This window comes from Aquarana catesbeiana, linkage group LG09 (assembly GCF_042186555.1).
Source record: "Aquarana catesbeiana isolate 2022-GZ linkage group LG09, ASM4218655v1, whole genome shotgun sequence".
NCBI classification, from domain to species: Eukaryota; Metazoa; Chordata; class Amphibia; order Anura; family Ranidae; genus Aquarana; species Aquarana catesbeiana.
In genome coordinates this window covers 220200436-220213503 of record NC_133332.1, presented here as the reverse complement: position 1 = coordinate 220213503, position 13068 = coordinate 220200436, and the positions used below count along the sequence as shown (strand labels likewise).

General features: G+C 43.8%; 1 protein-coding gene across 1 annotated transcript in view; it reads left to right on the top strand.

The window, feature by feature from the left end:
* LOC141108281 (synaptonemal complex central element protein 1-like) overlaps positions 1-8851 on the top strand; it is a 202396-nt gene extending 193545 nt beyond the window's left edge. The window contains exons 6-9 of the mRNA XM_073599753.1: positions 3213-3276; positions 3467-3533; positions 4255-4372; positions 8758-8851. Coding sequence (XP_073455854.1) covers positions 3213-3276; positions 3467-3533; positions 4255-4372; positions 8758-8851 — 343 coding nt within the window. The remainder of the gene's footprint in view (positions 1-3212; positions 3277-3466; positions 3534-4254; positions 4373-8757) is intronic.
* Positions 8852-13068: the final 4217 nt, after the last annotated feature.

The following is a 13068-nucleotide window of genomic DNA, read 5'->3' as shown; positions in this document are numbered from 1 at the left end:
TAATAAAAACAATGCTTGACTCATGTGTGATTGATTGCTACAGGATGTTGCTGCATGCTACTTGTGTCGTTTTTTCCATATTAGTTATTACTAACTATTAAAGGAGATCCCCCTTACGTACGTATATGTTTCTCTGGGTCCCTTATTTCTCATCCCCCCCCCTTTTTGGTCGGATTGTTTGTTTTGCATTCTATTATTTTTCGTTTGGTGACATTACTTTGTAATTGTACTGCTAAAACATTTCCCAACTGTCTTATGTCATACAAACCTGTGAATAGTGTATTGTGGAATATTCTGAATACTGTTGTCTATATTCCTGATGTTCCTACCTATATGGATACTACGTAGAGACTATTGTGCTGCAGTGTATGTGAAATTTTCTTTCATGTGTTTTGTTTGTTTCTTTTTTTAAATAAAGAAAATGTTTCTGTTAAAAAAAAACTACTAAAGGAGAAGTAGACCCTAAAGCTTTTTTTGGTCCTACTTCCCCTATGGTTCACAGGAGTGCATTTCGTTCTGCACTCCTGTGACCTGTTTTCAATCGGCTGTGAACTAAAGTCCACTGTTGGCTGACATTACTCAGGTGGTCTCTTTTTATCACTGGTAATTTTTTGGCGCAACAGAACTACTAAAAGTCTCCTAAGTAGATTTTGCCTAATGTGGTGACTGCAAGCAAGTAGGTAAATCTCTCAGTAGCAAAAGACTACTCCCGTATCTTCAGGGGCGTAACTAGAAATAGCAGGGCCCCATAGCAAAATGTTGTATGGGGCCCCCCTGCAAACAGCTCCCCCCACAGCTGCCCTAGTGTCAATGCAGCGTGACCTGTGCCACATACAGCGTGACCTGTGCCCAATGCAGCGTGACCTGTGCCCAATACAGCATGACCTGTGCCCCATACAGCGTGACCTGTGCCCAATACAGCCTGGTCTGCCTCTGCCCCATACAGCCACACCTATGCAGAGGAAGAGGCAAGCCACCCGGATCAGCAGAGAGCAGAATTGCCCGCTGTAATAGCTTTCATTTGAATTTCCTGTCTTCCCGGGGCTCATCGTCACATAGCCCCACCTCTTGGCCAGACGCCTTTGATGACGTCACATGTCCCGCATTGGATCGGCGTTCTGTCTATCAAAGGCACCGGGCCAAAAGGTGGAGCTATGTGACGTGAGCCCCGGGAACACTGGAAGTTCTAATGAAAGCTCTTACATTGGGCAATTCAGCTCTCTGCTGATACGGACAGCTTGCCTCTTCCTTTCCTCTCTCTTCCCCTGGCTGGGAGACTGCGCCAGTGGTGTTCTTATCCTCACTGGGCCCCACTCGGCTGCGGGCCCCATAGCGCCCGCATGGGACGCTATGGTGGTAGTTACGCCCCTGCGTATCTTAGCCCTTATAGGAATAGCCATAAATTTCATTCATTGCAGAACAGTGTACTATGGCAATCTATGTTCATGCCAAAACTTGTAAAAATAACCTAATAATCACTTAACTTTATCTTCGGCGGTTTCTGGTAATAGTGATAGCATCCCCCTCTTCTACATAACTAGGATTTCCTCTTTACTGATCTCACAGCTCTTTCATGAATATAGGTTAAGATTTTACAAGCAAATGACTACAAAACTTTAGTGCAATAATTTGATAACGGGAGCAGTATTGGCTGCTTCCTATAAAGATTTCAGCTGTCGTCCCAAGCTTTCATCTTGTTTTCATGGGGCTGGGTTCACTCAGGTCTGGCTGCGGTTTTCAGTCCGGTGTTCTGTGCGTTTGTGTTCATCGGTTCAAGTGCGATTCAGGTGCACCCAAACCGGACTGAAAAAACACACAGGACCCTTTTCAAATTCGCACCACAGCTGCCCGGACATGTGTAAACTGGCTCCATTAAAAGCCTGTCATATTCAGTGTAAAAACCATGCAATCTTCATGTATGTGAACCCAGCCTAAAGCGGATCTTTACTGCATCTGAGTACCACAAACCAAAAACATGGTTTAATTCATTTTTATTATTCAAAGCAAACCCCATCCATCCATGTCTTTATGCTTTATTTTCTTTACAAATCACCTTGAAAAACACCCCTCTAGAATTTCTGGGTCTGGCTATCTTGAGTAAGGGCAAATTATTCGTGTAGCATTTACTTCCTGGAATCCATCTGCCCTTAGCTCAAGCATGCATGCAGGACAGTGTGCTTAGCTGAGAGAACCCCTCCTTCTCCTCCCTTTCTGAAGACTGGGATATATGACATAATTTGCCTAGGAAGCAAACCAGGAAGTAATTGAAGAAATTAAAAAAAAAAAATGTAAAAGTAAATATGATATACTTTCCTATCTATTTACTAATGCTATCAGCATGAGGTTTAAAAATCAATGTTGATTGGGAGAGTGAAGTTTCATGCAGGCATAAGGACATTTACATATAGTACAAAGCTTTGCATGTTATTAAAGCAGGGTTCCACCCAAAAGTGGAACTTCCACTCATTTGTCTCCCCCCTCCCGGTGCCACATTTGGCACCTATTGGGGGGAGCGGATATCTGTCTTTCACAGGTATCCTGTCCCTAATTCCAGGAGCCACGGCCGCGCCGCATTATATCATTGCTTGGTGCCTCGCGAATGCGCAGTAGGGACCCGGCGTGAAGCCATAATGCTTCACTACCGGGTTCCCTTACTGGCAATGCCGGCGGCAGCACCCGACAGCCGATGGAGACATCAGCTGCGGTGCTGACGTTATTGGACTCCAGGACAGGTAAGTGTCCTAATATTAAAAGTCAGCAGCTACAGTATTTGTAGCTTCTGGGTTTTAATTTTGCAGTAGTGGGTGGACCTCTGCTTTAACTTACTTTGAGAACCTCTTTTGTCTGGACTAGTCCTTCGGGAAATGATCTCCATTCATTGAAATACATCATTAAAATACCCTTGTCCAGAGATAAACATGAGCATGCCATTGCTGGTTTCTGAAAATGCTAGTAGTTTCCGATGTCTAGCTTCAGCATTTGAGTCCTGGTCCTGGAACATGCATACAGGAGAAAGTCTGAATTTCTTACCTCGCTACTTGTGGACATGGCAGCTAGAACACCAGAGAAGAATGGGTCAGCAATGGTAGCCAACATTTAACTCTCAATCATTAACTGCATGTGGGTCCTAGCCTAGAACTGTTATGAAACATGTGGTTTATATGGGATCATCACAACATTGATATGTCTGTTTCTTCTCTTGCTTTATTTAGGATGGCATTTCAGGACCAGCTAGAAGATCTTATAACCAAACACAAAAACCTGGCAGAATTTTATGTAAGGATCTTTGGATTTTGTGGAAGACCAGTGGCCTTCATGTTTAAAGGGAAAGCTGGCTGTGTGTTTCCCTGGCTTCAAGAAAAGGACAGTGGATGTGATATTACCTTTTTCTAACTTTCGATTCTTGAATTTTTTAATTGTTATAAGACAGTATACATAACAGCTTGCTCGCTCCATTTTCTTTCAGAATCCGAAGATGCTTGAAGCAGAGATCTCTCGCTTGGAAAAACAGAAAAATGAACTAATACAGGAAAGTAAGTACTGTTTATTTTCTTAAGAGAAAAAGGGGAATTACAACTATGCTATGTTTTTAAACATTACAAAAGTAGCAAAACTACAACTTTCGTATGTGTATGTTTTTTTTTTTTTGTTTTTTTTAACAATAGATTTTTATTGAAGGGATTTTCTTAACAATACAGATTGACATTGTCACGATAATAATTGTGACTAACTTCTTTGCAATAGTTCTTAAGAATATTCTTATACAAATACAGTAATTGATAGTCTGTACCAGTATGTTTTTGGCTTAGCCCCAGATCTAAAATGTATGCCTGCTTCTAATGATTAGAGAGAATAGATTGGAGAGACAGAGTGTGTGTAAACTAATCTAACTGCCTTAATAAAGTAATCTTACAACAGTTCAAGGTCACGTGACTCAAAGCCATGCGCTGGGATGTTGACATCAGCAGAGCCTTCCATGATTAAATGGTATGAAAACTTCACTCTGGTGCTCACAATACAGAGTTTATGCGTGTCACTTGACCTAGGAACAGAGCATTTCAGGTTCTGTTTATTTTTGCATACAGTTGGTTGATAGTTACTTTTGGCAATAGAGAAACAGACCCAGGGTTTTCACTCTTCTTCAAAGGGGATATACTGTATTTTTTTTTTTTTTTTTTTTTAGATGGGAGGCTTAGTTTTTTTTTTACTAGGATTAGAAAATGTACAAAATCTTTTCTCTCACTTTGCTTAAAGATAGGGAGAAGCTCACTAAACTTAAAGAAATAGAGGAAACTGAGGCAAGACTCATAGAAGAAGGTATCCTGACCGCAGAAAATGTCTTCCTTCGCAGTGAGGAAGCTGTGTGTGTAGTGTAAGTAATCACGCTGACCATATTTCAATATTAAAAAGGGTTTTTACTTTACAGTATTTTTATTGAAAATCTTAAGTACATAAAAGAGAAATATTGGCAACAGCAAATCGGAGTTTCAGGTTATCACCAGCATAATATAGGAACATAACAGACGAAGAACAATAATTATCTAGATAAGTACAGGTTGTTCAATGATAGATACAGTGTATGTGTGTATGTATATGTGTGTGTATATGTGTGTGTGTGTATATTTTTATATATATATACATTTTTGTAAATATTTTATTATATCTTTTCATGTGACAAGACTGAAGAAATGACACTTTGCTACAATGTAAAGTAGTGAGTGTACAGCTTGTATAACAGTGTAAATTTGCTGTCCCCTCAAAATTACTCAACACACAGCCATTAATGTCTAAACCGCTGGCAACAAAAGTGAGTACACCCCTAAGTGAAAATGTCCAAATTGGGCCCAGTTAGCCTTTGGGAAATAGAAATATGAGTGCTGCCAGCATTGCTGCAGAGGTTGAAGGGGTGGGGGGTCAGCCTGTCAGTGCTCAGACCATACGCCGCACACTGCATCAAATTGGTCTGTATGGCTGTCGTCCCAGAAGGAAGCCTCTTCTAAAGATGATGCACAAGAAAGCCTGCAAACAGTTTGCTGAAGAAAAGCAGACTAAGGACATGGATTACTGGAACCATGTTCTGTGGTCTGAGGAGACCAAGATAAACTTATTTGGTTGAGATGGTGTCAAGTGTGAGGAGTACAAAGGCAAGTGTGTCTTGCCTACAATCAAGCATGGTGGTGGGTGTGTCATGGTCTGGGACTGCATGAGTGCTGCCGGCATTGGGGAGCTACAGTTCATTGAGGGAACCATGAATGCCAACATGTACTGTGATATACTGAAGCAGAGCATGATCCCCTCCCTTCGGAGACTGGGCCGCAGGGCAGTATTCCAACATAACGACCCCAAACACACCTCCAAGATGACCACTGCCTTGCTAAAGAAGCTGAGGGTAAAGGTGATAGACCGTCCAAGCATGTCTCCAGACCTAAACCCTATTTAGCATCTGTGGGGCATCCTCAAAAGGTGGAGGAGCGCAAAGTTTCTAACATCCACCAGATCCATGATGTCATCATGGAGGAGTGGAAGAGGACTCCAGTGGCAACCTGTGAAGCTCTGGTGAACTCCATGCCCAAGAGCGTTAAGGTAGTGCTGTAAAATAATGGTGGCCACACAGAATTATTGACACTTTGAACATTTTCACTTAGGGGTGTACTCACTTTTGTTGCCAGTGGTTTAGACATTAAAATATGCCTGTGTGTTGAGTTTTATTGAGGGGACATCACATTTACACTGTTATACAAGCTGTACACTCACCACTTTACATAGTAGCAAAGTGTAATTTCTTCAGTGTCACATGAAAAGATGTAATAAAATATTTACAAAAATGTGAGGGGTGTACTCACTTTTGTGAGATACTGTATATACAGTGCCTTGAAAAAGTATTCATACCCCTTGAAATTTTGTCATGTTACAACCAAAAACGTAAAGGTTATTTATTGTGATTTTATGTGATAGACCAACACAAAGTGGCACATAATTGTGAAGTGGAAGGAAAATGATAAATGGTTTTCAAAATTTTTTGCAAATAAATATCTGAAAAGTACGGTGTGCATTTGTATTCAGCCCCCCTGAGTCAATACTTTGTAGAACCATCTTTCGCTGCAATTACAGCTGCAAGTCTTTTTGGGGATGTCTCTACCAGCTTTGATCTAGAGAGTGACATTTTTGCCCATTCTTCTTTGCAAAATAGCACAAGCTCTGTCAGATTGGATGGAGAGCATCTGTGAACAGCAATTTTCAAGTCTTGCCATAGATTCTCAATTAGATTTAGGTCTGGACTTTGACTGGGCCATTCTAACACACGAATATGCTTTGTTCTAAACCATTCCATTGTAGCTCCGGCTGTATGTTTTAGTGTCGTTGTCCTGCTGGAAGGTGAACCTCCGCCCCGGTCTCAAGTCTTTTGCAGACTCTAACAGGTTTTCTTCTAAGATTGCCCTGTATTTGGCTCTATCCATTTTTCCATCAACTCTGACCAGCTTTCCTGTCTCTGCTGAAGAAAAGCATCCCCACAACATGATGCCGTCACCACCATGTTTCACGGTGGGGATGGTGTGTTCAGGGTGATGGGAAGTGCTAGTTTTCCGCCACACATAGCTTATGCTTTTAGTCCAAAAAGTAAAATTTTGGTCTCATCTGACCAGAGCACCTTCTTCCACATGTTTGCTGTGTCCCCCACATAGCTTCTCGCAAACTGCAAACGGGACCTCTTATGGTTTACTTTTAACAATGGCTTTCTTCTTGACACTCTTCCATAAAGGCCTGATTTGTGGGGTGCACAACTAAAAGTTATCCTGTGGACAGATTTTCCAACCCGAGCTGTGGATCTCTGCAGCTCCTCCAGAGTTACCATGCGCATCTTGACTGCTTCTCTGATTAATGCTTTCCTTGCCTGGTGTTGTCAGTTTAGGTGGACGACCATGTCTTGGTAGGTTTGCAGTTGTGCCATACTCTTTCCATTTTCGTATGATGAATTGAAAAGTGCTCCATGAGATGTTCAAAGCTTGGAATATTGTTTTATAACCCAACTCTGCTTTAAACGTCTCCACAACTTTATCCCTGACCTGTCTTTTGTGTTCCTTGGCCTTCATAATGCTGGCCTTCATAATATCATTTTCCTTCCACTTCACAATTATGTACCACTTGGTGTTGGCCTATCACATAAAATCCCAATAAAATACATTTTTGTTTTTGGTTGTAACATGACAAAATGTGGAAAATTTCAAGGGATATGAATCCGTCTAAACCTAGAAAGTCAAGAACCATTTAGTCCATTTTGTCAAAAGTTTCGACTTCTAGTCACAGTAGTAATCAAAGAACCCCAGGAGTGATCAGGTTAATTGTTATACCGGAGAAGGGGAGATCAATAAAGGGGAGGCAGAGAAAGGGGCAAGAGGTTGGGGGAAGGGGGTTTAAGAAAAATGGTGTCCCCATACCTGAGATTAAAGTCTTAGCAGGTGCCCCACAGGGTTCTGCAACCTTCATTGAATTAAGAAGTAAAGTAAAAAAAGTGAAAAAGCAAGGGGGGGGGGGGAGAGGCCAGCCAGGAGCAGGTTAGAAAACTGACAAGTACCAAATCCATGGGTCCCACGTTCTGTAAAATTTCTTAGTGTTGTTATGGAGAGTACAGGTGAGTTTGCCATTGACCATAATCCAATTAAGCTTATGCTTTACATAGTCAAATGGTACAAATGACTGCTGCCAATATTTAGTAATAGTAATTCGTGCTACCAAGAACATATAAGAAATGCGTTTCACAAATTTCTTTTGGACCTCATCTGGTAGTTTATGGAAGAGGGCCACCTCCGGGGATCTGCAAATATTTACTCCTGTCACTGAATAAATAAAGTTAAACATTCTAATCCAGAATCTAGTCACTATAGGGCATTGCCACCATATGTGATACATAGTCCCCAGTTGCCCACAACGTCTAAAGCAGGCAGACGGCAAGGTAGGATGCATTTTGGCAATACGGGTGGGGACCAGATACCAGCGCTAGAGTTTTATAATTAGTTTCTTTTAATGTGGTGTTGATAGATATCTTAGACAAGACCTAGGCCACATCCTTCCAGTCAGGCATTTCCCAAGTAAAATTCAGGTCCTGCTCCCATTGGGTCATATATGAGAGTTTGGTAGTCGGATCAGTGAGGGAAGCATATATCACAGAAATTCGTCCCCACAAAAGACTTCTTGCTTGACAAGACAATTCCAAAAGGGTGAGTGTGAGGGGTCTATCTAATAGGGCAAGCTTGGATCGCAGGAAAGATTTAAGTTGATAATAACAAAATGTTTCGCTAGAGGGCAGCTACAAATTATCTACAAAATATTGCAAGGAGTATGGTTGGTCCCCATTAAGGTAGTCTGTGATCCATAGAAGGGCCTTGTTGGGCCACTACTGGAATGAAGTAGGTAAAAAGGTTTTTACTTTAGATTTGATCCTTTTCGCCTTGATAAAAAAGCTGCCAGATCGTGTAGGATATAGGTTTTCTTTGCTGGCACAGTAACAAGCCTCGGTTTACTTCACCATCCTGAATTCTGTATCAAAAATGACAGTGCCTCTTTTGCTTTATCTTCCCAAAATGTAGCACCAGAACCAGTTACATAAAAACATCTAAATGTAAGCATCTAGTTTGCATGTCCCATTCTGGGGGGTACCATTATAACACTGCAGGCTTCCAGATGTGAAAGCTTACTTGGGGCGAATTTGTATACCATGTCATAATGTCTTATTTGTCTTTTTGCACTTTGACTTGGCAGGAAAATGTTTGAAGAAGAAAATGTTTTGGTCAAGACCATGCTGGAAAAAGTAACTGCACGTCAGTCAGAGCTTCTGGATAATTGCAACAGGTGAGTGAACAACCTCTTGAGAGGATGAGATGCATTTGGGTATGTTTACTTGCCACAGGTTGATTTAAGTATTCACTTCACAGAGTAATTCATCTCTCCACTGATCCCCGCTGAGCAGGCGGATGACAGGTCCGTGTCCGCTCCAATATGCAGAGCGGACACAGTCCACTCTCGTCTATGGGGCAATCGGATGGAAAGGACATCCTGTCTGTTTCCATCCAATGCCATCTGATCCGATCCGCCAGACGAATGGGGAATAGGTCTCCCATCCTTCTGTTTTTGGCGAACAGGATCGGATCGGATGACTGGAGGGTCCCATCAGGTCCAGCTAAAAAACTGACGGGTGGACCTGATCAGATCACCTGTGTGAAAGGGGCCTTAAAGTCCACCCAAAAGTGATATTTTAGTTGTAGGTGGAGCCTGACAAGCTGAGTCCACCCCAGGCTCCAACAATGAGATCTTCCTGCCACACTGATATTTCAGCGTTTGGTGGGTGTTGGAGAGTTAAACAACAGTTTCCCTTATTTTTCTGGGACTGGGCTAAGTTTCTGGGTCTGGGATCAATATATATATATATATATATATATATATATATATATATATATATATATATATATATATATATACACATACACACAGTATCTCACAAAAGTGAGTACACCTCTCACATTTTTGTAAATATTTTATTATATCTTTCATGTAAAAACACTGAAGAAATTACACTTTGCTACAATGTAAAGTAATGAGTGGGGGGCGTGGCCACGGCATGAGAGAGAGCAGACATGTGTGAGATGAGCTCTGCCTGACCCTTTCCTAATATCAGCTTATGCAGCAGCCAACAGAGAGCTCCCACCCGTTGGACAAGATGCCATCAAAGCGGAATCAATCCCTGCAGCCCAGGAGGACCCCTCAACTCCGTTCTAGCTCCTTAGAAGCCTACTTCACTGGCGGAGGCCAGCAACATGTGTCCCGATCCAAAATGGCGCCGTTTGAGTGCTTTCCAGATGCACGTGCGGCGTCTTCAATCCCCTCACCGCGGCTGCAATGCATCTCACCTCCTCCCCCTCTCCACCAGGCTCCCATGGTAACCTCTCCAGCAGTCTGGATGTACATAAAACCCGGGAGGGCAGCGGCGTGGTTTCACATGGGTCCCCTTACCGCACCTTAGCAGGACCTTCCGTGTCTCACTCATCCACCTCCCTCGGCCCCCCCACACATCTGTTGGGCACATGAATATAGGAGAGGCCCTGGAGGGAGACCTGCGGTCCCATATTCTAGCCCTCCCCACTAGGGAAGATTTAGAGTGCTTTATGGCCTGGATGGAGAAAGCACTCAGTAAGGACATTGAGGACCTGCTGGTTGATGCAGCTCACATTGGGGGTAGAGTGGAGGCTTTGGAGGCGTCAGTGGAGGACATCACCCCTACCTTACAAGCCCTGCAGACACACTGCAAAGTGCAAGATCAAAGAATTGACTCTTTGCTAGACCAACTTGATGATGTAGAAAATAGTAGCCGCAGGGTTAACATTCACATAAGAGGCCTGCCGGAGGCTACAGCACCTAGGGACATAATTCCTACCCTTCAGGGGGTGTTCAAACAGATCTTGGGCAGGGAAGCACCCGATCACATAGGAATCGATCGAGCCCATAGAGCCCTCAGGCCCCCTTCAGATGACCCAGATAAACCTCGAGACATCATCTGTAAGCTGCACAAATATTCCCTGAAGGAACATATCATGTAGCATGTTCGAGGGGTCCGCCACGTGGACTTTGATGGAGCTAAGTTGTCCCTATTTCCGTATCATTCTGGACTCACATTGATGCAGCGTAGAGCCCTTAAACCTTTGCTGGAAGTCCGGCAGGAGGCTCATCTGATCTACCGCTGGGGATTCCCCTTCAGCCTCTCTGTCACTAAAGGTGGTTAACAGGTTACTCTGCGGAACAAATTGGATGTACCCCATTTTCTTTCCCGTCTTGGCCTGCCTGTGATGGACATGGTGCACTTCCTCAGAGATTCCAGCACAAGCTCGTCCGGAGCCATGGCGGCCAGCACGTCGCAGGTGCCGAAACAAGCCCCGCAATGACACCGCTACTTTTGCCGAGCAGAGGCCTTCTTCCTCGGCTGCACATTGAATGTCTATACCAGATCCTGTTGACTTTCTTCTTTCTTTCCTAATTTTAGGATTGTTGTTGCTGCTGCAGTTCATTCGCATGCACATCCAACATTTTGGTTGTGCTACCTGACTGGAGCGGGACCCTCCGTTGGGTTCTCGCCTGGTGCCTCCCCACTCACCCCCCATAGGTGAACTCCTGGGAGTTGCACTCCCCAGACGGGGACATCTGCGGTGCTTGGGTCACTTCCACCTTTTTGGGCCAGCTGGCCGCGGGGTGGCCCCTGCACTGTTGATATTAGTGTTATCCACTCGCCCATGGGGCGCTCTGTTCTTTATTTGTTCTGTTTTATTGATGCTTTTTTTTCCCTGGTTTTTATTTACATGTTTTGTCTCCTCAGCACTCCAGGTTTTTTCAGGCCCCTTGGGCTACACTACCAGATGACCAGATGGCTGCTATGAAGATTGTATCGTATAATGTTTGTGGCCTAAGCTCTCCATCCAAACGCAGTAAGTTATGGCTTGAGACAAAAAGACTGGGAGCACACATTTTACTCTAGCAGGAAATGCATTTTAGGACTGACTCAGTTCCCCTCCTTCCCACACATCTATACAATCAGTGGTATCTCAGCAGTTCACCCCAACCTAAATCTGGCGGAGTGGCAGTTGCGATACATAGGCATTGCCCTTTTGTCCCCCTAGACCATTTCGCAGATCCAGAAGGCAGATATGTCTTTCTGAAAGACACTCTGTTTGATCGTAAGCTTACCCTTGTGGCCCTATATGCACCTAACACCCGGCAGCTGGCGTATTTGGACAGGTTATTGGATCCTCAAAAATCGCGGATGCTTTTAAGGACTACTATGCCCAAGTCTACCAGCTCCCTGCCACACTCGCCAATCACACACCCCTGCAGAAAACAGAATGCATTTCACAGTATTTAGAGGAGGCGCTGGCCCCCCAACTTACGACACAAATCCGTGAACAGCTTGATAAGTCTATCTCTGTAACGAAGATTGAGCCGGTAATTAAGGACCTGCCACAGGGCAAGAGTCCTGGACCTGATGGGTTCACCAATGCATACTATCGCAAATTCTCACCACTTCTTTCTAATCATATGTGTGCATATTTTAATGCCCTTGCATCAGGAACTTCCCTCCCGAAAGAAGCACTGTTAGTCCAAATTAGGGTCCTCCCGAAGGAAGGGAAAGACCCTTCTACCCCAAGTAGCTATAGACCGATCTTGTTACTGAACACTGACATTAAGATCCTGGTGAAGATCTTGGCAAATCGGTTAAAGCCCATTCTACCGACGGTGATGCACTCAGACCAAACGGGCTTCATAGCTGGGAGGGAGGCTAGAGAAAACTCCAACCGAGCTATACAACTAATCCACTGGGCAAATTTACAGCAATCCAGTTCACCCTGTCTTCCAAGAAGGTTTTTGACTGGTAGACTGGATGTATCTTCAGGCAGTATTGTCTAGACTGGGCCTTGGCCAAAACATGCTTGACTAGGCTCCTTATACATTTCCCCAGAGGCCCCGGTCAAGGTTAACGGAACTCTCTCCAACGCCTTCCCTATACAGAACGGGACAAGACAGTGGTGCCCCCTGTCCCCACTGATATTTGCCCTTACCCTAGAACTGCTGCTCAACATGATACGGTCAAATCCTAACATTACAGGGTTTAAGGTAGGGACGACAGAACATAAGTTGTCGGCATACTATTTTATGTTGCGGACCCATTGATTTCTCTTCCCAATATCATAGCAGGATTACGGCGATTCCAATCCCTCTCCAGTTTTAAAATCTTCTATAGCAAGTTGGGGATTCTCCTCCTTGCTATTCCCCCTCTGATGCACTCCCAACTGCAAGCTTCCTTTTCTTTCACACAGTGTAGTTCCTCCTTAAAATATTTGGGCACTTACCTCCCAGCTATATTCACAGTTTTATATACCTGTAACTATGCCCCTTTGCTCTCCACAATTAAAGCTGACTTACTGCTCTGGGATCGTAACACTTTCTCATGGATGGGTCGAGTCTTCTGTCTTCAGATGGTGCCTATATCGCTACCCAGGTCTTTTTTCTCAGCTTTCAACAGTCTGTTCT